General features: G+C 28.6%; 1 protein-coding gene across 1 annotated transcript in view; it reads left to right on the top strand.

The window, feature by feature from the left end:
* LOC111033092 (receptor-type tyrosine-protein phosphatase kappa) overlaps positions 1-27,938 on the top strand; it is a 96,491-nt gene that overhangs the window by 47,617 nt on the left and 20,936 nt on the right. The window contains exon 5 of the mRNA XM_022313689.1: positions 20,271-20,347. Coding sequence (XP_022169381.1) covers positions 20,271-20,347 — 77 coding nt within the window. The remainder of the gene's footprint in view (positions 1-20,270; positions 20,348-27,938) is intronic.

The following is a 27,938-nucleotide window of genomic DNA, read 5'->3' as shown; positions in this document are numbered from 1 at the left end:
AATAATGAAATTATAAAATTAACATTTGTAGTTTTAATGTGACTATAACTATCTGCCTATAATAGTTCAATGAATTCATTATTTGATCAAAAAAGTTAATTCAGAAAAAGTTAACGAAATTATGAACTGATTCAAATTTTAAATGAACTTTCTAATGTTTGTTGATATAATATGACCATCTTCAGAACTCAGCTCAATTTGGCCAATAATAATATAATACCGAACATGAATATGATTTTCAATTCGTCCATTCACTAAAAATTCTGTATACGCAGTATAGTAGTCAAAATATTTAAGTTTAAGAATCAACAATAATATATTTTAATAAAAAAACGTATCTTCGTAATAGTTTAGTCACTACTGTGCAAGAAAATAATATGTTTGATTAAAGATAAAACTTTATAACATCACACATGATTTACAAACATTTATAAGTCATATATCTGTACCTACAACAAATTACACTTGTGATTTATGAGCTCGCAACATTTATTTTTAAAATGAAAAAAATGTATTAGTTACTTGGAGAAATACATATAGTTAACTATATCTATATGAAGTATGTATTAGCATACTTCAAAGTTCAAACTTGCATATTCGATTTTTCCTTGTAAGGCAATGATAGTAACAAAACATGTTTTTTTTTCTCTGCTTATTAATTTAATTAATCCTGTTTTTATTTCAAATAATATTATTATATTTTATTTGTGGAATATTTACAAAGTATATTCGAGCTCAAACAAAAGTTATTCAATAATGTAATTCACGTCTTGCGATAGGTATATAATATAAAATAATATATTTTTCAATTATATTATACAAAGTTGTTTTTTAATGATGTAAAATCAACAATAATTATTGTACCCACCTTATATATTGTCACTTCTCCGATGTGCATATAATATTTATAATTTATTATGCTCATAATATTATTTATCATGAACCCACAAAAAACATAATATATTACCCTTTTGTATACCCATAAGGCCATAAAGTAATAATGTGTATGAGACGTCGAATTTACCATATCGATATTATATAGCTTTGATAAGATAATGTCTTACGATTCGAATTTATGTTGGTATCTGAACAAACAAGTATTTTATGTCAAATTAAAAAGCTTTCGGCGACGATTCTTGTTGTGCTAGTCGTTCGGTAACTATCGTGAGTCGCGATACAAGTACAGTAGAAACCGTTTATAATGACACCGGTTATAGTGACATATTTGGTGTAATGACCTTAGATTAAATGTCCCGGCAAAACTCCGATATTGCATGTACTTATTTGTATCGGTTATTATGACGTCTATATAATGACTATACGGATGTTATGAAGGTTATTTTTGGTTATATTGGAAAAATATTTTATCTATAATGACTTTACTTTTAAATGAATATGTTAACTTTGATAATGATGTGCCTACTTCAGAACCATTAAGTGATCTAGAACTTATTTCTTCATTGATTAATCAACCCGAAGAACCTGAGGAAGACTATAATAGTGATGAAGCTGATACTCCCGATGAAGATTTATCCATTAATGCAGTGTTTAATGCAGCAAAAACGTTAGCGAATTATATGGCTCTGAATAACGTAAATCCAAAAATAAATTTTGAAGAACTAGAAAAAAAAATAGAGCGTGATTTTTATACTAACAAAGTTCAATCTAAAATAACAGATTTCTTTAAATAATAATTTGAACTAATTATTTTAAATATGTATGTACATAATTAAATGTTTTTATCTTTACTTTTTTCTATATAATACATTGGATAAATAAATAATAATAATAATATATACTTATTGAAGTTACAATTTTTTTTCGTCATTTTGGTTATAATGTCAATCGGTTAATATGACCTATTTTCTTTGGTCCCTTGAACGTCATTATAAACGGTTTCTACTGTATAATAATGTGTGTTTACAGTGCATAGTCTATTATCGTCTTACGAGTCTTACCTCGACACTCGACAGTACTTAAGAATTAACGGTAAACGCAGACTGCTGAGTGATGTTTTATGTCATACAGTATGATTTATCATATTTATATTTACGATGTTCACCCCTAATTTTTTTCGAGTAATAATAGATTTATTTTAATTCTGATTTTTGGATTTTGAAAAATAATAAAATAACATATTTTAAAATTCTTGAGATTTTTGTACTATTTAGGGTGTGTCCTGTGGCGATACAGACTTCTTTTTTCGAACGAAAAGCAACCTTTTTTACTGTAAATTATTATAGTGAATAATTTTTTGAAAAAATTGATGTATCTACCTAATTTAACATTTGAACGAGTGGTTTCCCAGACGGCCAGACATCAAAATGCATATAGTAACAGACAATAGTCCATAAACCTAACCTACAAAAATATAAAATACAGTGGACGCTGCTTATAATACTCACATTGGGACCAGCACAAAGTGAGTCTTATAATCGAATGAATCTTATAGGCCAAGGGGGAAAAAAAAATTAATTACATATTTATGAATTTTATTTTACTACATATTTTTCTTTAATTTTAATACTCTAATACATATTACATATGACATACGTATTATTGAATAAATTAAAAAAATTCCGATATAAAAATTAAAATTACAATGCATGTAAAAAATGATTATATGCATTAATAAAAAATTATAAAAGATGTATGTATAATGTACCTATTTATTATTTATGAAAAAAAATTGATTTTGTTTTTTTTTTAGTTATAAACTAATATTCCGGAAATATATTGGAAAATGTGAAAGACGATCAATTTGTTGTACATACACACATAATAAAGCAAAAAACATTAATTTATTTCTAAATTTTGACCAAAAATGTTTATTTTTTATCATTTATTTTTTACAAAATTTGAGTCTTATAACCGAATTTTTTATGACGTATTTGGATACGTCCGGACCGTTTCAGACAATTTTGAGTCTAATAAGCGACTGAACCTTATATCCGTAAGTCTTATAAGCGGCGTCCACTGTATATGTAATATATTAGATAGAGTATTTATAATAGATTACGTACTATCTACGTATATACTTGGACCATTACATAAGTTATTAATATCAATAGCTAAAATGATCATATCCCCTATTATAACTTTCAAAAATTCTATCATGAACCTATTATCCTTATCTTCACAAAGTCAAAAACTCAAAATCTACTAGTACGAATTTTAATTTTGATCAAATGGGACATTTTCAGAAAAATAACAGCTTAACAATAAATTATTAGTGTAGTGATCTGCCGACTACAGGTGTTGTTGAGAGGAATGTGATGAGGTGTATTTTGATTTAATTCGTAACGCTGATGTAATGTGGTATAATTTATTAATATTTAATAAAACAAATGTAATTTAAATTTTTGATTTGATATTCTGTGCTAGAATATTTGTTGCAGAGAATTATTCAGTATTCAGGAAATATCGGTTTGACTCGAATATTTTCTAAGTCTAAATAATTAACTGTTCGAAATAAGTCCAAAATAATATAATAAAAGACAGACTGGCGTGAAGGTGCTCTGGCTCGTCTGGTTAAATCACATCTGAATATGGGCTGTTCGGGGCTCTCCTATATAGGTCTACCTTCTGCTTCTCCTAGCCCTCTTGATAAGAGTATCGTCCCATGGATGCTTTGTCTGCCAGCTATCGTATCGGGAATTACTAACCGCTCACTCCCCGATATGACTTTCCTGAGTGCGCATTCTGGGCGTCGTAATATGGGTGGTTGAATATCTATTATGTAGTATTCATGATTACTATGACACGTGCAACAACAATTATATTAGTCATACGCGTTATTCTATATTATTATTTCATACTCCCATAATGCCGATTATCCATTGTATTTCCAAGAAACAATAGACTCGTTTTAATTTATTAACCCTTTTCTTTACTTATTTTTTCACGCGTCGCCTCGCTCATATATTGTGTATTATCTGCACCTGGTCTATACGCCCCATAGGCTATGTAATTACCTCTAATGAGGTCTAATGTGGGAAGCCAGTCCATAGCAACAGTAAAAAAGAGGTTCTCGTTTAAAAAACAAGTGTTTAAGTCCATAGACTCTCTTTAAGTTGAACAAAAAATTTCGATGGATTAAAAATGTAATATTCAATTATGTTTAAAGTTTCAAAAATTCAGATTTTGAATACTTGCATTATTGAAGAAAAGTTGGTGTGAATCATTCTGTATAGTATTATTATTTCGGCTACACTTCATTTCATCGGATTCTGTGTATACAATAGCTGTACGCGATACCTTGGCGTGTGTACATGCTTTAGATGAGGAGGGAAGCTATGCGATCGAACGTACGTGGAATATTGCAAAAATAAAAATAAAAATGATGTACGAGTTACGAACCGACCGGTGAGCAGCAGCTCAACTCCATCGTGTGAAATGACAGAACAATAAATTACTTTGGATAAACGACTCTGAGTTTTCTTTATTAATTTCAAAAATGACACACTATATTGTTCTGTAGCAATGCAACGCGCCGCTGCGGCGACATACCGAAAATCGTGCCGAGAGAAATGATCTAGAAACCGCGCCGACGGTCCTTACCGAACGTTCGATATACGTCATGTCAGCCGCGGGTGAAATAGAGTATAATATACAAGTATACTTATATATTGTACTATGATGTTTGATGTTGTACCAAATGATATATTATACTTAACAACAAATATAAACGTACACACCGCCCCACCACGATTGTCCGGCGCGATATGACATTGAAGAAAGACGTAAAATATAACAATCTTGAATGTTTTTACCATCGTCACGTGAAAAACCCAGTGACGTATTCGAGAGGTTAGCATGAGGGCATGCGGCCGGACAGCGCTTTTGAGGGGGAAAAAATTGTACACAAGTGTTGTAAGTTTTTTGGGTGAGAAAAATTGCCACTATAAGAAAACTGGTGGGGGAAGAAAGCATTAAAAAAAATTTATACCAAGGGCAGCAAAATCCTTAGTGCATCACTGGAAAAACTGGAAGGTCGTGAACTATATAATGTATACGTCTGCATACGGTCAAATATATAAAATATAAAAGGTCAATCCCTTTCTAGCAAAATGTCGAAAAGTTTTCTCCATAGTTAAAACACACATAGTGAGTACACGTAACTGGTACTTAAATTAAATTGGAGTGTATAATTATACTTTAATAGACATTTATGTTTGGTAGTTTTAAATAAATTATTTTCAAACTTCTGTGAAAATTTAAAAGTTACCTTATACGCAGGTATACTTACTTATCCCGGGCGTCACTGTTTTTCGCCGAAACCGACCTTTCCGTTTACCATACCAAGACCGTTTATCGCCAGCATTTAGAACCTAATATAATATATTTCCATTCTCCGCCACGACAAATTTCAGTTTGTAGATTTCGATAACCCATTTAATTATTAGAATTTATATGTTTTACTATACAGAGTGATTCAACAGGCATGCTCGTCCCGATTTTTTCATATAATACCAAATTAATTTTCCAAATTCTGTTTTCTGGAATTTTTAAATATTGCTTAAAGACCACATTTTCAAATTTTTAACATTTGTTTGTACTTCTTGAAGAGTGTCATGTGGAAATACAAATTACTCTTTATCAAATGACAACATTCCTTTTAAATTTAAATTAATTTGTGGATAAATTGAAGTTTTTATATGTGCTTAATTCAAAATTAAAAACGAGTAGTTTCTCAATTAATTGCCCTAAAGTCAGAACATACAATTTTTTTGTAATAAAATAATAAAATAGGTACTCTATATCTATTAGATTTAGAAGTGTTACTTGAATGTGATCTTTTCAATATTTTTAATCAATAATTGATCTAATCTTAAATTATTTTTGTTAGGTGATGAAATTATGTGACTTAAATACCTGGGTATAATGTTCGATGATAAATTTAAATGGTTAAATAAATCACCACATTAATACATTGACTATTCAAAAGTAATTGTATACCTTTAGTGAAATTGTAGACGCATATATTTTAATCTATTAAACACTTAGCATTTAATGTATCACTTGTACAAGCAATCTTAAATAATTGTAATGAAATGAGAAACACATTATAGATCACCGGGAACGGTTGTATGTTTCTAAATCAATTACTTATTTTATAGTATTATAATATAAATGATATAATTATAAAATATTTATATTACCTTTTTAATCCTTGTAGCGGTTTCTTTATTGAAACCGTGGTTAGCGTCTGGTGTGTGAAATGAGGTGACCGATTTGTATTTTAAAATAATATAAAACCTTTTTGTTAAGTTCACTATTATAAATTTTATTTAATCTTTTAACATACATTAATATAAATCTTTCTCTTAATTTAACTTATAATGATTACGCCTTTCTGCTTAAACGATCCGTGTGGTCTGTCACACTCACGCTGGAACGTATATATATACAAAAAGGCAATAATAACACGTCTTGCCTTGCGACTAAATGCTCAGTTCCTTATATCTAATGTCGTGCATGTGTGCTTTTGTATGTGTGTTTGTGTGTACGAGTACGTGCGTGAGTGTGTCTTATTATTATATTTTATCCTATTAATATCTGTAACTTATTCTTATCCTGAATGAAAAATATTATACCTATGCTCAAAACATTGATTTATTTATCATTAATTAGAATTAATTCAAATTTCATATCAGCAAATTTAAAGATTCTTAACTATGATAAAAATAATAATTTGAAAACTATTCAACATTTGTGTAATATTGCATAACAATAATACATTTTGTATTTTAAGTTACTGATCGTATTGGTTTTGCAGTGATGTGGTTTTTTCTTCAAATTGCTTGTTTTGTTCGTTATTATTATTTTTGTTCGTTGTTATTATTATTATTATTATTTTTTTAATTTAAGGAATGCTCTAAAGTTTCGTATAGCACTATCTATAGATTGAACATTTAATCAAGTTAGTTCTCTAGAGCGTTCATTTTTTAATTTCCACAACGTACAAAAAGGCTACCGATTAATTAATTTAAAAAATTTCGAAAATTTCCATAATATATTATATAAACATACTTCTAACAAAATCGATTTGGGTTACTATGTTGTTTATGCTTGTCATAACTTGTAACACGAAAATAGTAATAACTAATAACTTATTTGAACATATTTCTCGTAATACAGTATTATCTTCGTATATCACATCTTGTATTTTACGATTTAAATTTACTCCTGGCCAGGTTAGCCTAGTTAGTAGTTATAGGATAACTTCATAATTCTCTCAACGGTATAATCGGGTTTTCTATTGATGCAACTTTACACGAGCAAATTCAAATTATATATTTTATCCTTAATATGATATGGATGTTGTATAAATAATTTTTCGATAATTGTATGCAAGTTTTATTTCATTATAAACTTAGATGTAAATATAACTACCCTAAAAAGTAAAAACTTAATACAAATATTATATAATATTATTGTTCTTGAAAATGGTATGCTGGGTTTTCTTTTGATAAGTTTCAAATGAATTTGAGGATTTTTTTTCGTATTACATTTAAATAAAATAGAATGTTTCGCCACATTTTTGAGTCGTCGGCGAATATCTAATATTTTCACGTTTAGTTATTTATTTAGTGTGTAAACAAGTAATTATGTGTTTACGCTTTACACTTTTTTAAAAACGGTTGAAAAAATTAACCGAAAAATTACAATTACTAAAATTAAATAAGCCATTGAAAGCGGCACACATCGCACTACATCACCACTCGAACGTGCACGTGAGTTGTACGTATATTTTGTATATAAAAAATAATAATATGAGGTAGTACATATAAATAATAAATGCACATCTGGTGAAAATATTTTAACCCTAGTGGATGTTACAGGCTGATATACTGTTCGTCAATATTTATAACGCTTCGTGAACAATCGAAAACCTCACGAGTTTAGATAGTTGTTGTTGTTGTTGTTGTTGTTGTAATTTTTTCCAACCAAACAAAGGTAAACACCGATTGAGTGTATATACTTTGTTAATTTAATAATTGGTCGTTTGCAGGTAGATTTTGATAAAAAAAATTTTACAAAAAGCTATGACATGTTATTTAAGTGAACAGTACATTAAAAACGTGTTTTTTTATGGATCAAGCGATAAACAAACAAATAAATAGTAATAAGTAGGAAAATGTACAAAAATAGAGTTTGTTTCCTTCGTTTTTTATTTGTTTTACAAAAGCATTAAAATCAGTTGGACTAATTTCCTGAAATTGATTCGAAATATTTTATCTTCAATTTTTTTCTATACATATAAGGCTATAGAACTGCAGTCACTGTGTATAATATGAAATAATGACAATCAATTGTTCACCGGTTATTCATTATTATTTATTAGTGTGTAAACATTTTTATTGTTTTATTTTTAACAATTAGAAAAATACAATCATCTGCAAAGACTATTTATTTATTTACCAGACGCTGTTAAAGTCGTGTTTCAATTATTAAAAATGTATTGTGCATTTAAATCGCTTACTACAAATAAAATTGTCGTTTCTCAATGTCGTAACAATGTATGGCAAGATACAATAATTACTCGTATTGTATATTACAAATGTTAATCGTTTATTTTTCTCTAACCTACGGTATTGAACGATTAGGTACAAAAAAAAATTAATTAAAACACTTGAGATTATTTGAAACGAGAACCATCAACATTATTCAATTAATTTCAAATTATTTTTAGCGTTTTGCCTATTGTGGAAAAATGTAAGCTACCTACTGTATTAAATAAAATAATTAATTCTTGAGTATTTTGAAAAATATAGGTGTATGAGGCAGGACGATTTAATCAATCATACTTACCACCCTTTTATCCTTTAATAATGTATTCATTCAAATCCTGATTTTTCGAATTTTTAACTTTAAATTGCTTTAAGCATAGTGATACACGATTCCAACGTTTCAATAATTATTGCCCTTCATATTTTACTTATATTTGCCGATTCAGTCTTGTGCATTGTATAATTGATACTTGACATTTAAATCATTTATTTATTCATATCTAAGGAATTTCCAATGGCAGAAACTTATAAGAACCTGAGGATATATTATACTATATACAGTAGCATACTTGGACATAATTTTTTTAGGTAGGGAGGGGGGAGGTTTATTTTCACCATCCTGTTAGTAAACAACTGACCGTATATGATACTAATCGTATCGGGTTCATAACACTATTGTAGAATGCATAATATATTATGATACTCAAAGCGTTCATGGCAAAATCAGTGAAATTGGTAGGGCACTCAACTTGTTATAAAGATCGTATTTTCATATACTCAGATAGATTTTGTTTACTATTAGAGCAATGAGGTTATATAAACTTATTTTTTTTGTAATAAGAACTACCTTTCATTAATGTAAATAATTGTTAAAGCCTGCAGTATGTTCTATAGAAATCAAAATTTGAGTACGTTTTTAAGTTAAGAAACTTTATACACTTCGGCTAATAATCATTAATAATGATTTTACATCAAATATAAATTATATTATGTAATATTCAATCAAGCAATTATTTCACTTAAAGGATGTTTTCATACATAAAATGCTAATATATTAATACTATATTTACTATATAATTTCTAACCCAACATGGTACATAAGGTTTACTAAATACGCAGGAACTATTTTAAATATTAACTTTATCTACATTGTTTTGTCAATAACTCGTTTAAAAAACGTACAGTTATCCATAAAAAATTATTATCAATACAGGAGAATCCTTTAATGCCAAAAAAAAATAAGAATTTTAACGTTGATATTTAAGCATAGGTACTTTAAAATTCAATAATTATTTGAATAAATACATATTATTAAAGGCTAGATAGTAAATCACAATGAATATAATATATATTATTTGTATTAAATTGGATAAAGTAATATAATATAATGAGAAAAAGTCTTATACCATCCTTTGAGATTGACTATGGTCCAAGAAAATTCGTTGACTTACTCTATTGGGAATTTTGTGTGTATAAAAAGCTGCATGGTTTTGTTCGACTACTTGGGCCTTAATCCCTAGTTCGTGTCCTTCTCCGGTAAAAGGAAAAAGGACAAAATATGTACTCAATTTTTTTAGTACATTATGAGTCTTTTACCTGTAGCAGTGCATATCAACTTGTATCTAACTGAAAATAATATGAAACATTATTCCGTCATTTCAACATATTTTTAATTCGGTTTTGTAATGTACAAAATGTTAATGCCTATACCCGGGCTCCATCCATTGCACCATAATAGTATTGAATAATTATTACGGTGAAAAAAAATTAAAACATGTCTATACGTGTAAGTGTCTGTGTGTGTTTGCACACTATTAATACAAAACTCTTAAGATGTGTTGTGACTTGTGATAAAACTTTTTAAGACGAATCAGGAAAAGAATTACGTATAGGGCATCATCTATAGGTACTTTTTCACAAATGCGTAAGCTACTTAAGATATTTCCCCATGGTCTCTCGCGATATGAAAATAAAGTTTCGTTTATGTGTAGGTATTTAAATGGCTTAAAGCAAGATTTAAAACCCGATACGTTGAATAATATTATAATATACTCCGCGTATGCCAACATTCACCGACGAAAACGACGATATAATGATTATTATTTACCAACTCGAGTTTCGGAACCATTTTAATTCGTTTGCGACTCAACGGAGGCCAACGAAAAACCGTACAACTTATTCGGAGGTGCAATAATATTTAAAATTTGAAGCGTACAAATATAATATTATCTGCAGGAAGACTCCTCTATTATATATATTTTATAAGCCCCGCCACCTTTAAAGAAGAAAAGCTGAACGTCGAACGAATACAATATTATAAAATATACCTTTATATAGGTTTAACTGTCGCAAGTTTAGACTATAATATCATTATTCAATTATTGTAATACAAATTAAAATGTACGGAATTCAATCTCGATATGTGTATATAAAATACCATCACTATAACACTACTGGCACACTCATCAAAACGACGCAAGATAAATGGATTTTATTCTATAAATACCCGCGGACTTAAATGTGGTATATTAGTATACCTATAGAAATTCGAATTTTAGATCGTTAAGTAATTTATGCACATCTTTTTTATACCAACAAATCAAACGTATTTTCCTTACAATTACATTTCAAAAACAGACTTAACGCACTATTTGATTTAAGCTTGAAAATATTATTATACCCATTCGTCTGACTTGCAAACAATAAAATACGAAATGTATTTATTTTTTATTTGAACGTTGATTTATCGAAGAATAACCATTTGGCTAGAGCACATGGGACGAAAATTTTTAAAATATGCAGTACCTAGTTTAAGTTAATTATTTTTGATATATTTTTATTTAACTAACCTTGCTCTTATAGTTTATACGTAGTAACGAACCACGACTACGGTTAATCGTTTCGGTATCACTGTGGTTATACATATACTTACCTATATATATAGGTAGGTATAACGTTAATTCTTGGCCCATGTCGCGAGTTTGGGAATATATACAAGAAAATGTCCTATGATATTCTTTCATTGCTCTGACCTTGTGGTATATAGCTGATAATATAGTAAAGCTTCATTATCCCTTCCTCACGTTTATTATCGTGACTCGCATTTAGACGTTTCTAAATTAATCCTTATATTTACCATCCTACCATCCTTGCACAGCTCTTTGATATAATGTATACTATAATATTATACACTACCTATATAATATTATATGGACATAACATTCTAAAGTCTTAACTCATTTTATTAGAATCAAATAAATGCAGCAAGCCGTTATTGGTTGTCAGACATATTTGCATTTAAGCTGTATAAAGGACTGTATACACTGGCATCAGAGTTAAGTTAACTTTTTAATTTCTAATCACCTAAGTATTTATTTGTTATTATTTTTTAATAGTCAAAACTGACCTCTATACCCCACGTTTTTTTCATAATGTTGCATTATTTATGAAATTAGTACCTTGTGTCATTTCAACTTAAATGATAAAAATTGATTTAGTAGCAATTGAAAAGCATGCAAAGATTATTAAAGATTATTAATATCGAGTTTAGTAGTTATATATGTTATAATAATAGGATTTCGGTTACAAGAGGGCATTTTAATATTTTATTATAGTATTATACTATTATATATAAAACAATTAAATTTATCAAATGTGTAATTTTTATTTTTTTAATAATATCACCAGTTATTTATGTAAAGTATTAATATTATTATTATTGTAAATTTATTATATTTATTTACATCTCTTAGTACTTATGTTTTAATTATCAATTATCAATTATGTTAACTCTATTATACATTTATATTATTATAATCCTATTCAATTAACTAATTAGTAAAAAAAAAAAAAAACCACATTATATATATTTATTTAATCTATAAGAACTGTGCCCCCAGCACAAGCTTTGCTTAAAGGGGGTACTGCATTATATTAATCTAAATTTTGTAAAATAATTGTATGATATCCTTATGCTGCAAAAATAAAAATTATTATTATTATTATTATATATGTATTGATCCGAAGTATTTTAAAAGGAACAAGAAATTAAAAAAACAAATGTAAAACAATGAAAGATAATGAGTAAAAACTAAAAATGAAATGTTTACAACAGTATAGTGGGCGTTACGCCCACTCTTTAAAACTTCAGTTCTTTCGCTATAACTGAGTTAATCCGGTTAACGTTTTGCCAAAAAGTCACCGTCAATCACTTTCGTTGGAAAAAAACCGATACGGTTACAGTAAAAAAACTGTATATTTTCATTGATTTCCGTATCTACTAATCAATCTAACCCTGCCACACACATACATATATAATACGATATATATCAAATAGGTATATGATATAAATGATATAAAATATGTTTTATATAAATTCACATATTTTAGATAATTTTGATTTCACTTTGTGAGTAACTTATTTCAAAATAGGAAGGTATATATTTATAAATGTAAACGTTAGGTCATTTAAAATTTTGATTCATTTCGCAGATACCTAACATGGATCAGTCACGAAATTGTACCTACATAAAATGTACTTATGTTAGCTATTTCCTGCAGCGTAGTTTGTAAAGTTTGAAAACTTGAAGCCCAGAAATCTGCCCAAAAATAAGTATAATATTCTGAATCAATATAATTACGCGTTCTCACTTGTTCTAATAATTTTATTTGGATTACAAAATGTAATTTTGAGTTTATTATTTTGTGTATTTTATATTGATGTTCAATATAATGTGAACGATGCAACCTGCCTATGGAGTATGTATTAAATATTACTTCGCAAGCTGTATAATATGAGTATAGAGTATAGTTGATAAGTAAGTTGGGCATAACGACTTGATTATAATATTATGGTCGGCATTATATTACTATAACGACACGATACGATTAACCGTCAACGGCGGCCAGTGGTCAACAACCATAATAATATTGTTGTGATCATATGATATTATCGCCGTAAAAAAAAGGTAGTATAACAGACTGCAGTAATAAATATGATATCGCGGCGATTTTTGTTGTCCCCGAACAATATAGCTTCCACGGAGCGAGCTGGTGTATAATATAAAAACCACTCAATCGTTCGGGTGTATTTATTTTATCGTCGTCCAGGAAATATACTAATATACGGTGGTTATATTCTAATAAATTGTATGCATAATATGAGTGTGTGTGGGTTAGTGGGTAGGTGGGTGGGTGTGTGTGGGTGCGTTTGCAAGTACAGTATATTATTATAACCACTCGGAAGTTACTCGGAAACGATGGGCACCAGCGGTGTTTGCGTTCACCCTATCGCGTAACGCGAGACAAGATGCAATAATAATAATTTGTCCTACATCGCTTGATAATAATAATATAGACTATATTATAGTGTGTATACAGGGTTATTGTGTATTCGCTGGACGTGTTCACTATCGCCGTTTCATCATTCGATTGGTGCAAATTTATTAAAGTTCATATCATATCTTTTGGGATTTTTTTATGCGTAGGTACCTCTTACTTACAAGGACCATATTTTCAAATACTATTAGACATCGTATATGCCACTTGAGACGAGTAAATCCCCCATATTTCCTAAACCTATTATCGCATCGTGAGGACTATTATATTATATCCTTATAGGATTGTCGGAGAGAGACCTCTAGTATGAATTTTGATTTAGATAGTCGTACCTATCACCCGTATCGAGTGACGCGCACTAAACCTACATACGATCGTCTTACACTCTTACCCGCTGGTACGCTCAGAGCTAATGACTTTCTCTGAAATTAATTAGATTAGAGCTGTTAGCATTAACGAGGTACGATGGAATTATACGCTGGTCTGTAATACATTCTGCTCATCGTTCCTTTCAAAGCACAATGACTCGAGATTACAATATTCGTGTAACGCTGCACAATATTCGGTTTGAGTAAACTTCCTGAACTCAAAGTACGTATATCCTACCCTGCTGACACTGTTCCGTTTAGAACATCAAACACGATTACAATAAAACTTAAACACGGTTTTTGGTTGGAAACACTTTTATTGGTTTAAAATCAAACAAAAATAAAACAGGGTTATACTCGTGTACTACCGTCATCGCACTTACAAATAGTAATATTTTAGTGTTGGCTCAGCACGTCCATTGATTTGCAGGTCTCACCTATCTTAATTACCAAAATATATTCCCTCATATATTAATATACTACTTATCTATAATATTATTTTCTTATAAAATTGTATTGATAACTGTTAACACTGTGTCACTAATGTAATAGTAATTTTATAATTTTATATTTTATAAAACTCTAATTTTGTATTATTAAAGAAATATTAAAATCTTCCAAAATAAATGATTTAATTTTTATGAATAAAATGTTTGTATACATTAAGACTATTAAGTAAGTAAATATTATACACTTCCATAATGTTGATAGGTCTAGGGTCCTCTTCAAAACAAATAATTTTGGGGGTCATGGATCAAAAAAGGTTGCGCACCACTGGTTTACAGTATACGACATGTTATTACATTATCATAATAATATGGTACATTGGCATTACACATATATAATCATTATTTTAACAAGAAATCATTATGTTGACCGTAAAACAGGGAGGTACTCGTTTTAAGGAAATTAAGTTTTATGACCACCACATTTTATACAATACATTTAATAATTTATTTATTCAAACCCTGATTTTTGGAATTTTTAAATATACTTAATAACACCATAATATTTCAAATCCTTAATATCTATTATTTTACTTAACGATTGTCATGACGTGCCGATACAAACTTCTGTTTTTCAAAGGAGTACCCTTTTTTTCATACTGTAAGTTATTTTGTAGATAATATTTTATCGATTTTTATGTACCTAGTTCAGAATTTGAATGAGCGGTTTCTCTGTTTTTAAAATGTTTATATTTAGGATACCGAATGATAGTTCTTAAAAATAGTTTTACAAAAATATAAAATATTTCACTCTCTGTACATGTAGAGCACATATTATTATGGCTACGCTCCTACGCCACAAGCTTGTCGCCAAACTAAGAATTTTCAAATAAATTAAAAACTACTGTTTTTTCGCTAAATAGGATGTTCGTAGTGAAGATGGCATGAACTGTTCGAACTCACACCCTATGACGAAATACGATAAATTTACACAGTATATATGTACTAACAAAGGTGACAAATTACGAGTACCTAAATATCAATAATAATGCAATACACATGAACCTTCCGATTACAATCCACTAGTAGGTACGTATTATATTATGTACTCCAATTATATCATACACCACATATCAAGTTTCGAATATGTAGTGTATACTACCATGATCGATTTCATAGAGCACAAAACGTCAAACGACGATGGAACCCCCATGATCGGTACCATATAATTATTTAATTATAGTATGAACCTCCATGGCAATACTTTTATTTTATAACTTTATACATATTATATACTAGGCTGTGAATTTAATGCACAAAAAATGCACTGAAAACCTCATAAACACATTGAAATCTAAAATATGTATGCAATTCACTGTTAGTATACGCTTAGAAGTTAGAATTCATAATTTTAAAATATGTAAAACTGTCGAGACAATGTAAAATATTTTAAAAGACTAAAATGATAAAAACGAAAAAATGTGAGGGGAAATCTTTACTGGTCTACTGACTGATTATTAAAAATATCAAAAAAGTAATTAAGAAATTATGTTAAACGTCTAAACGACCAAAAAAATAAATCCAAAATGACAAAAAATGCAAAACCTATAGTACCTATTAAAGTATCGAACAAATAATCTATAAACACCCACGAGTCTCAGTAATAAATCTATTGGTATACATTTTATTTAAAACTTTCCAGTACCTAGTTGTTTTGAGTCTACAGAGAACAAACTAAACAAACATTCATTTGTATATTATAGGTGTAGATTTTTTAAAGAATACAATATTGATTAGAGCAAAAGTTATTACAGTATTTTCTGTTACACTCTGTACAATATAATAATATTATATAGGTAGTAATCACTCACTTTTTGTAGTGACGATTGTGAAGTCTTGTATTAATAATTGTCCATAGGCGTGAGAAATATTTCGATTTCCGATTGCCAATTAAGATCGCTTTTCATCCAATTGGAGCAGTCATTTGACAAATAAGAAATTTATTTTCTTATTACTGATATATATATATATATATATACCTAGTGTTAAACAACATTTCTACACAACAAAATAATAAGTTGTTATATTGCTGCAATACGCAGCGACGGCAGCGGAGGAAGGAGTTCGATTGTAACTTTAACTCGACAAATCTTTCGTTCAGACCAACATAGTCTCTAGGCTAAAATATCATACAATTGTTGTACCACGTACATTTATTAGATATCATTGCTACGAACATTTTATTTCAAATTGCTTATTATCTTGTAAAGAACTTGAAAAAAAGTATTCGAATACTTACTCAAAGTATCTGTATTTAAAATCAAATACCTATCCTTTTTAGTTTATATATTTTCTATTTTAATTTTGATCACATAAACTAACAATAATTGAGAATATATATATATATATAAATTTGTTTTATGTGAATAAATATACTCAACCTAAAACTCAAATGCTTTGGCCAGGGAAAAAAATGAGTATTTCCAAGTTCGACCAATTGCTACTGTGTAAAATACTTTATAGAATAATCGTAAAATAAAAAATCGGTTTAGTTGATTTGTAAGGTAAAGAAGATATTTTATAAATAATTTGAAAGTATTGTACTTGTACTCGAATATATATGTTTACCGAGTATTCAACATTTCAAATACTTATTTTTAATAATTTTCAGTAATATATTTATCTGTATTTGAATACTTTTAAAAAGTATATTTTACAAGACTTTTATGATTGATATGAATTTGTTGTGTACGTCATAAATTGTATATTATATTATTATGATTCCTTAGTTCCTTACAAAATCATTTTTGATTCCAATTCGATCTCATTTGTTATAGTAAAGACAGTTAGGTTATAATTTTATGCCATATTATTATTCCATCATTACGTTTAATGCAATTTACCTAATATTTATTTGGTATCTTTAAAATGAATATCAGTATGCATGTATAATACACCAGACTACGTACGTATCGGGTATTGTATATAGCCAGTCAAGTATTAATTTATTTCAATGCACTGAATACAATATTTTGTTATATAAACATCAAAATATGATTGATGTACATTTCAATTTCGAACAAAAACACCTGAAGCAGTCTCCATACATAGTTGGAATACTTTGAGTGCTTAAGTTTGACTTTTTAAATTGTAGTAGTGCAATTCGCATTTACGTTTTCTGATATAAAATATGTATATTATATACATATACCTACTATAATATAGTAACCACTACCAAAACAGTAAACATAAACGACATACTTATTATTTACTAGTTAAGTTTATTTTTCAAATATTGTTAATGGATTAAATGTCTTATATTATTAGAAAATTATATAAATAATAAAATATATAATATAAAATTAATTCTAACATCTAATTTACTCCTGATTAATAAATGAATAATTAAATCTGTACAATATTATCATGTAAGGATAATCGATAGTAAACATTTTCAACGGACGTATTACATATTACTATTGCAGTAATTGTTTGCTTGTTGATGCCTCTTCGTTAAAAGTCTTAACCCCTAATATTATCTACACTACCCCGCCTATTTCTACCTCAGCGCCGCAATTTTGAAGTTAGCGATTTCGATGAGTTTTTGCCCAATTACATTCGCTATGCAAAATAGGACCAAGCTCACTGTAGGTCTTTATTTTAAGGATTCTTCGCAGCATCTTTAGGTTGTATAGTAACTTATAGGAATTTATGATCCATTAGTGAGACATTTAATCCATTAACAATATTTGAAAAATAAACTTAACTAGTAAATAATAAGTATGTCGTTTATGTTTACTGTTTTGGTAGTGGTTACTATATTATAGTCCTTAGATAGAGGTAAAAAATGTTTATGTATATATTTAGATATAGCTAAAGCATTCGACTCTATATCTCATGATTTACTCTTACGTAAACTAAAAATAATAATTGGAAATAATAATTTCTGGTATTGGTTCAAATCTTATCTTCTTAACAGACCACAAACAACGGAAATTAATGGTATTATAAGTGATTCTTGTATTGCTAAATTTGGCATCCCCCAAGGTACAGTGCTAGGACCTATTTTATTCTCAATATATGTGAATGACTTATTAAATTTAGATATAGGAGGTAAAATATTAGCTTTTGCTGATGATACGGCATTGTTTTTTGAAGCTGACACTTGGACTGAGGTGGAAAATAGTGCTAATAAAGGTCTAACAGTGGTTAGTAAATGGTATACTAATAATTGTTTGATGCTAAATAAAAAAAAATCTGTTTTTATCCCATTCGCACTATCTAGTCAGAATTTACCAGATCAAATTATAATTCAATTTCATAATAATAAATGTAAAAACATAAATATAATTAATGAATGTAATAATAATTGTTATCGTATATCCAGAGTGAGTTCGTACAAATATTTAGGTGTGATATTTGATGAAAAATTAAAATGGAAACCTCATATTGATACGCTAATATTACGCTTAAGGAAATGCTTTTATATATTTAAAGAACTACGCAGTATATTAGACATTCCGTGTCTAAAAATGGTTTATTTTGCATTAGTTCAGTCTATCTTAATGTATGGCATAATAGTATGGGGCTCCGCCTATAAAAATATACTTGAACCACTTAATATAACACATAGAACTCTCGTCAAAGTAATAACAAAAAATATTTATAATTCCGAAATTAACACAAATACTATATTCCAAAAATTAAAAATATTATCATTGGAACAGTTATACAATAAAAATTCAATTTTAAAAATATATATGAATAAAACAGTTTATGAATCCCTGAATATGTATAAAACAAGAGGAACGATTAATGGAAATTTAAATTTTATTAAACATAACACATCTTTGATGAGTAATTATTATATAAACAGAGGGATAAATCTATTTAATCGACTACCAACAAATATCAAATTGATTGATAATGTTGTCAAATTTAAAAAAATATTAAAAAATATGTATATGCAGTCCTTTGAAAATCTTGTTTAATATCCGTCTTTATTATAATACCAATTGTATTGTTATATTTTTAGGACTTGTTTCGGTTATTTTGTATTCATCTTTATAAATATTATGTATTGTTAAATTGTGTATAAATTTTGTAATTATATTAAGACTCCCTACTCTTACCACTAGCTATTGCTTATAGAGAGTAGGTATCAACTTAAAATGTTAATTTAAAATTTTGTAATCGTTACTATGAAAGAAGTTGAATAAATAAATTATTATTATTATTAGTTGAATGTATCGCAAACAGAATTGAAGATTATTTATAAGATATAATGAGTGATAAAGTGTACACTATACTTAAAGGCCATATATTTTCAAATGTTTGGAATTTTTCTGTACTACTTAAGGAGTGTCCTGTGGTGATATAAAATTCTATTAACTGTTTTTCAAATGAGAACCTATCTTGTTTTCTGTAACTTATTTAACGGATAACTTTTCTGAAAATTTTGATGAAGATCAAAATTCTATACAACTAGTAGTTTTTGAGTACAACCTGTAATTGTATACGTGTGTAAATATACATACCTAATATTATATGAATTATTGTAAAGTAACAAATATTTTAACTAATTAAACCAAAATTTCTCATTACAGACGATTACAACCGAGTGGTTTTGGACCAATTGCCAAACGTACCAGATTCAGATTACATAAACGCGTCGTACGTAGACGTGAGTAAAAACTAAACAATCATCATCATTAATAAATATATTAATATTATTTTAACAATTTAGTAAATAATATAATAAATTATTATTATTAGTTCTAACAAAAGTACATTTCCTGTATGTAACAAAAACACGCTGTAATTGTAGCAGTTCCGGGAATATTTGTAATTTTTGGAGGGTTTAAATATTTTATAACATTGCAGTGGTATAACGACGTTACCTATAATGTGATAAAGTACGACCATATGGAAGGTAGATACCTACCTAAGTACAAGTACAATTTCAAAACGACGGTGTTGAAAATTAAATCCGTAAAATTGGAACAAATTGGCGTACAATGTAATAATATATCGCAAACTCGTGTTGTTATTCGGCCAATTTAATTGGTCTGCGATGCGGGGTTCGGGTTTTAATTTTTTTCTGGTTTCGATCGTTTTAATTAAAAAAACAAATAAATAAAAAGGGAACCGCTTTGGTCGGTAACTTTTTATCGGTGAAATTGAAATAAGCATATCCTTATATCCGTATATTCATATATATAAATATATAATGTTATATATATATATTATGTTATATACACATACATACATTATATGTACGATATTACGTGTGTGTATATATACTCCGTAAACGAAACGTTTTAAATTTTTTTGCCAAACTTGCAACATTTTGCTTTCGTCAAAATACAATGAATAACCTCGAACTATAACCAGGAGCAAACTGAAAATGCCTCAGATTTTAATTATCAAACATTAAAACGTCGTCTCGAGCGATTTTATTGTCGCATTAAAACGCATATAATCTTATACGCGTCACCAAGGCTTGCTCTGATGCCTGCTAATGCTGGGTTATACGAGTTAAAGTTAAGATAAAAATTGCATTTTTTTTTTCTTACCTTAGTTTTTATTGGGTTTCTGCTAATTTAACTAATAACTTAACTAAATTATTTTTTAATCAACTTAAAATAGACGAATTAAAATTTAATTTTGATAAATTAAGTTAATTTATTTTGATTTCAATTTTATTTTTTTAATCGTTTTTGTTGTATGTCAAAAAATATTCGGGAAACCGGAAAATTGTTGGTGTGAATTTATTTTTTATTTTTGTAGTGGTTAAAACTTTATTGTACCACTATACCAAAATACTGTATAACAAGACTATAATTTTGAGTTGCTAAAAAAATTAAGTGGGCTAATGTTATAAAAACAACTATTGTGTAGATATATTAACTTTTAACTTGACTATAAGTTAACCAAAAATGAAATTAACTTTCCTATAACTTTGCACTTCAAACATTATTTTATTATTATTATGTATTACAATACGCGTATATTGTGCTTACCTACTAAGTACTAGGTACAATTTCATATATTATATCAAATAAAGTGATACATCAAATGCACTTACCCCCATTTTATCATTAAATTATGATTTTATTACTCATTGTGATTTTTGAAAATGAAAAATACTCATTGTAGTTTATACGCAGGTTATTTTCAACACAAGTATACTAATTAACACACCCGGTTAAATGTATAAAATGACTACATTGAATAAATTACTGTTTTATAGTGATCGCGTCACACTAATACCACACTATAATATTATAACCCTTTTTTGTTTCCCTTTCATAACTTATAATAGGTATTATAGCTCAACCTAATTTATTATTCCTACAATATAATAATTATTATTCACGTACTGATACTATTACTTACTACTCAGGGATTTAAGTACAAGTTTTGTCATTTATTAAGTGCAAATTATTTTCTTAACTTAGTTTTTCTTACAATAATATTTATTATGTATTGTGACCTACTAGTACTTACTCTAACTTTATATATTTTTAAACTATAATGTTCAATACTGCATATTATATATACTCAATTATATGACTAGATTTTTAAATACTTGTAGTACTCGATATTTATCTACTAGCTTTTTTTAATTTATAACATTTTTCTCAGTATAATTTAATATAATAAATACTAAGCTATGTAGTAAATACTACATCTATTTTACGTTTAATATATAACCCCGTGCCTCTTATATGATACTAGCTGCCCGATCTTCCTCCGGGAGAAATTATTTTTTTAAAATTTAATTTAAAAACATAAGACTATTTTTTGGCTATACAAATAATACAATGATTATAAAATAAAAAAAAGAAACAGACATAGTTATCGGCGCATATATGAAAATAATTGGTAATTAGTTAATTATTATTATTATTATAATGAGGGTTCAAAACCGGTTTCCTTCGTCTCCAAAATCAAGTTAGATTCTTATATATATAGATTATGTTACAGTCAATGTCGAAAATCAGTCATCCTCAGTAATGACCAGTCATTTTCAAATTTTTAAATAACAAACTGTTCTTGAAACTATAGTTTGGTCACAAAAACAATTTTTGTAATAATTCGCACATGACCTCGCCACACCCTCTAACTCAAACAATTAGAAGTAAAATCAAAAGGTGATATTCAGTTTTGTGATCGTTAAATTGATTATCGTTTATCACCTAGGAAATACCGATATATGACATAGACTATACTTCTCAGTCAATTACAGAAATTTATAACCCGATTACCAACAAAGCAACAATGGATGATATCCTCTGGCACTACTGGCATTGCTGGAATTTCCGATATTTACGGTAACATAATATTATATTATAAGTTATAACTATAAACTTAGAATCTATTGATAAGTACTAACCAGCTAATCTGCTTTTATAAGTATTAACTGCAGTAAAAAATAGGTGATTTTGAAACCTGTGCAAGCAGGTTTGATATCACGTGTAATAAACCGTAATTGTCCACAAAAATATATTAGGTGTAATCTATAGCTCAGTACCATGTAGATATTTTTGAATTCAGTTTGCGGGATATGAGACTAAACTATCGGATCATAAATGTATATAACTAGAAATATTTTTCAACTATTGTATTGCAACTTCACTTTTTCTGGGTACCCTGTTTTCGTGGACACGCGGTTTATATAACGAAAAGAAAATAACTGCTGCAAGTGTACTACCTGCTAGACTGCCCATTGCAGGCGCAATATTATTTTAGATCTCGAGTCCGGAAAACAATCCGACGACGACAACAATCGATGTTTCGTCGGAAACAAAACGCGGGTGTGCTCGGTGAATTCGCGACTTTATTTTTATTATTTTTTTTGAAAAACGATCTCTCCTGAGTAGGCGTATACAACGCCCAGGCGTTCAGATTTTTCGGTGTCTATATACATACGTGTTTGTCGAACCTCGGAAAAAAATTAGTATTCGGCTGGCTAGCCCTCCACTAGTCCATTGCGTAATGCAGCAGCGGTGAGGAGAGTATTATAATATTATTTTCTGGTACTCTCGTGGTCAACAAGTGTCAAGTAAAATATCATGACTTTGCAAATTTGATTTTTTTTAATTTAAAAATTCCATCATGCGCTCTCTCTCCGATCATTTTTCGCCTTCAATACATAATATAACCTCTTAATATATTTATGATGCATAACTTGTAAAAACATTATCAACTCCAAAGAGTTGAAAAATATGATTTAATTACAAACAGCTACAGCAGAGGTTCTCAATCTTTTTATTGCATGTCACTCATGTATACCTATTACGGTCTTACGGACCATGTCTTGTACCACTAATGACTAAAACAATAATTAGGTATTCAAAATCGCAATACATATTTAACAATAATTTTGGTACAATTAACATTAAATTTAGTGTATATTTACACAAAACACAAAATAATATTAGATCCATTACAAACGTTACTAGTAATATTAATTTATTAATTTTGCGTCCTACCACTACACGATCTTTTATTTATACCACCGTGTAACCTTCAGCTATGTACCACTAGTGGTACGTGTACCTCCACAGTTTCAGAACGGTTTAATTATTGGACGTATCGGAGACCGGGCACCAAAGAATTATCAGAATATCTTTCCGTGCTTCAGCAGAGGCGAACTATATATGATTATACGCGTGCAGCAGGTATAATCGATACATAAGAAATTCGTACCTAAACCTAATATAAAATATTATTATATAACGACGACCGTGAGCGGTTTTAATAATAAAAACTTTTCGGCTGTATCTTTTTCACCGGCAAAAATGGTTAGGACCCTATATAGACATACCGCTTGGCAATAACAATATAATGAAACGCGTTTTATGATGCGGATGCAGTGAGCATTATTATTAACATCGTGTGGAAAAGTTGTATTTCTAATAGGCAATTTTTTTTTTTTTATGTTATTTATTAAAAACTCTTTTCTCTGTCATATTGTATTATATACTATCTGCACATAAAAGCATCAAAAGTGCAAAAAAATTATTCCAAAATTATTCAAAAATAAAGTGCTATGTTTTCGTAAAACGTTAAAATAATTATTACAACGTGTCATAATAACAGAAATTATGCACGTCAATATACACCTTTGTTATTAATAATACTTTTGTCATAATTATATTTTTTGCGACTTCAGGTATATTAATTATTATAATTTATAATAGACACAAATGGGTTGGGGTTGAAATATCGTATACACGTCAAAATATTGTGTTTATGATTTATGTTTAACCTGCGATGTCGCTACCAAATAGTTTTTAATTTTTCTGTTTTCATCAAACTGTATAACTAAAACTTTGTTTTTAAAACTGTGTATAATATTTTTTTAATTAACAACCGAAAATGCTGTAACATTAATTTTGAAAGTACCTACTATGTATAAAAATTAAAAATATCAACGTTGCACGTTGGTTTCATTAATTTATTTTTTAATAATTTTAAATCGTACACTGGATTTTAATTTTAAAATAGCATTTTAGAAAGTTAAATATAGTAACCGTTTTGATGAAATGTATTCGCTAAAATAGTTAATTTTTTCAACTAAAAGTTTTAACCAATAAAAAAGCACACCTCAGTGTAGTAAAAACTAAAGGGTCGACATCATATTTCTACTCTTTTCCTCACAATCTATATAATTAAATAATACTTAATTTGTGAACTCTTTAGTAATAAAGTTTATTCAACGTTAACAGAAATTAATTAGACTTACTTTGAATAATGTTTCAGAAGTTATTTTTTTAAACGTATACAATATAATACACCTATATAACTATCGTGTACTTTAATGCACAAGTGCAGTTGATATATACAAGTTCAATGAATTTTAAACATACTTTTTGTAATAAACTATAATTTTATACAGAGTGTCCTAGAATAAGAGGTACATACACTTTTCCTGGACACGCTGTACATACATGTAATTTTTTTTTATTTTTTTTTTAAATTGTATAGAAACTCGTACATTATAAGTTGTATTAGATAAAGTTTTAGAATAGTTCATTTCGTGTTTTAGTCGTTTTATTATTTATTTCTACGAAAAGTCAGACCACGAAAAGTTTGCATACACAAAACACAAACTAGAAAAGTTTAACTTATTTTGATAAACTTTGTTAAGAACAAAAAAAACCTAATTCATAAAACAATGTTATTGGTACAAAAATAAAAACGAAATGGTTGAAAGCAAAAGTAAATTTTGCCTTTTATGATTGTATGAGTAAGACTAATGTGGAAAATATGTTTTGTAAAAAAAATTACGATTCAAATAATACAAATATAAGCGTTTAATCGATAACTTAACTAATTTTCTATTTTTGGAATATAATTGATTGAAGTTTCAATTATTTCAAAAACAATAATCATAATTCATAATACCTTATTGTAATGCAATATGAACAGTAGAAACAATGTCAATAATTTTATATTCTACAGACTATACATAGTTTATAGTCTTTACACTCTATAGACCGCGTTAATTAATAATGATTTATTGTTTAAATTTTAAATCTTCGATATGATTTCCGCATTCGAGTTAAACTGCGCAGGTTCTTAACACATTGGCTCTCGTGAAGAAATAACCACCCTGTATACATATAACCTATTGTAAATTAAACTCTATTTCCAACTCGAAATCAATATAATTGTTTGTTTTCTTTTCGAACGCGGCGTGGAATGAAAAAAAAAAATACCGATAAATAAGAATCTCGCGGGTAAAAATAAACTGTATCGGATGTAAAAAAGAGAATAAAACGTTATCGATCATTTTCCCATTCCTTTCAAATTAATTCTCTCTCGCCTTTTAAGTGAATTGTTGCAGATCGTGGAGATCATCATCATATCCTCTTCATATCGTCTTTCTTTGATGCTCTCGTGTCGACTGCGCAATCTTAAGTGCTTTATTATGTCGGAATGCTTTAGACCGCGGGCGTGCAACGATGCTTAAAATGTTGATTTGTATTTTTCGCTATTCGTTTGTGTACCTACGCGTTAACGAAAATAAACAAAACACAAACCGACTACGGTACGTATAACACAATACTATTGTTATACAAAGTCACGCTGGCTTATAAATATTATTATTATCTATATTTACTTAACATACCATTATGAAATCGTGAATGTGGAGTGAGTTTCTTTTGCAGGGCGAAGAGCACAGCTCTTGTATTCAACTCTCACTCAAACCACCTTTATTCCAATCAAACATTGCCAACAATACTTTTTTACGTTCGTTATAAATTATAAGGTGACATTTTTTTTGCGCAAAAATCTCGAAACGTTTCTTATGCTCCGCTATCTGATTATAATTAAAAATTCAACTAACTTCACCGATCATTCCTTAAAATTGTGTAATTTATCGACTTCTCTGACAAGCGAAGAAATGTAAGGTGCAAACGGATACACCTGCTGTTGCTGCAGTAGGAGTTTCCTATAACTCTATCTGCCCATTTTTTAATAAACCAACCAGAAACACAATTCACTATAAAAAACAAAACTAACCTGTCCGTTATTAGATCAATGAGGTAGTCGTATTATCCGAAAACCAATATCCTTCCACAAAACCCTCATCTCAATGGATGATCGCTGGTCCACTGTATCATCTACTACTGCGGAGTAGTTACCACCGTATTGTTTTTTATGATAAATGGTATTTCTTCTTTTTACGATTTCCACATTTCGTGTACTTAAATATAATCTATAGGTATTGATAGCATGTTGTGTATTGTATAAAACGGCGATGTACGGTAACTGAGACATGAGTACCAGAACCACATAGCCACATAGGTAATAATATTTTAATATACGAGATTACACATATCTTTACCGGCGCATCCGAGTGGGGTCCCGAGTACTAGGGGCTAATCGCAGGTACTATACTAGCTGGGTCCCGAATTTTTATAGGTACTACACTAGTTTGGTCCTGAATTATTTTAGGTACAACACTAGTTCTTGGACTAGTCAACTCAGATGTAGCCGTCTTTACTTTTTACCGTCTATTGTTTATATGTCTAGCCTATAATGTATTATTGTTTCTTCAGATTGCAAAATGTTGGGTTGTTTATTCACATTATTTTGATAGGCATATTTAGAACCTTGTTAGAGCCACTTAACCTTCAATATTTTAAAACTGTATCAATAATATCTTATAAGTGATAACCATTAGAATATTTTTCAATTTTACGGTAACACCCAGTAACGTGGTTAACTAAAAAGATAACTACGACATTCAGCAAATT

Source organism: Myzus persicae, unplaced genomic scaffold, assembly GCF_001856785.1.
Source record: "Myzus persicae strain clone G006 unplaced genomic scaffold, MPER_G0061.0, whole genome shotgun sequence".
NCBI classification, from domain to species: Eukaryota; Metazoa; Arthropoda; class Insecta; order Hemiptera; family Aphididae; genus Myzus; species Myzus persicae.
The sequence above is the reverse complement of the archived record's forward strand: the minus strand, read 5'-3'. Positions and strand labels throughout refer to the sequence as shown.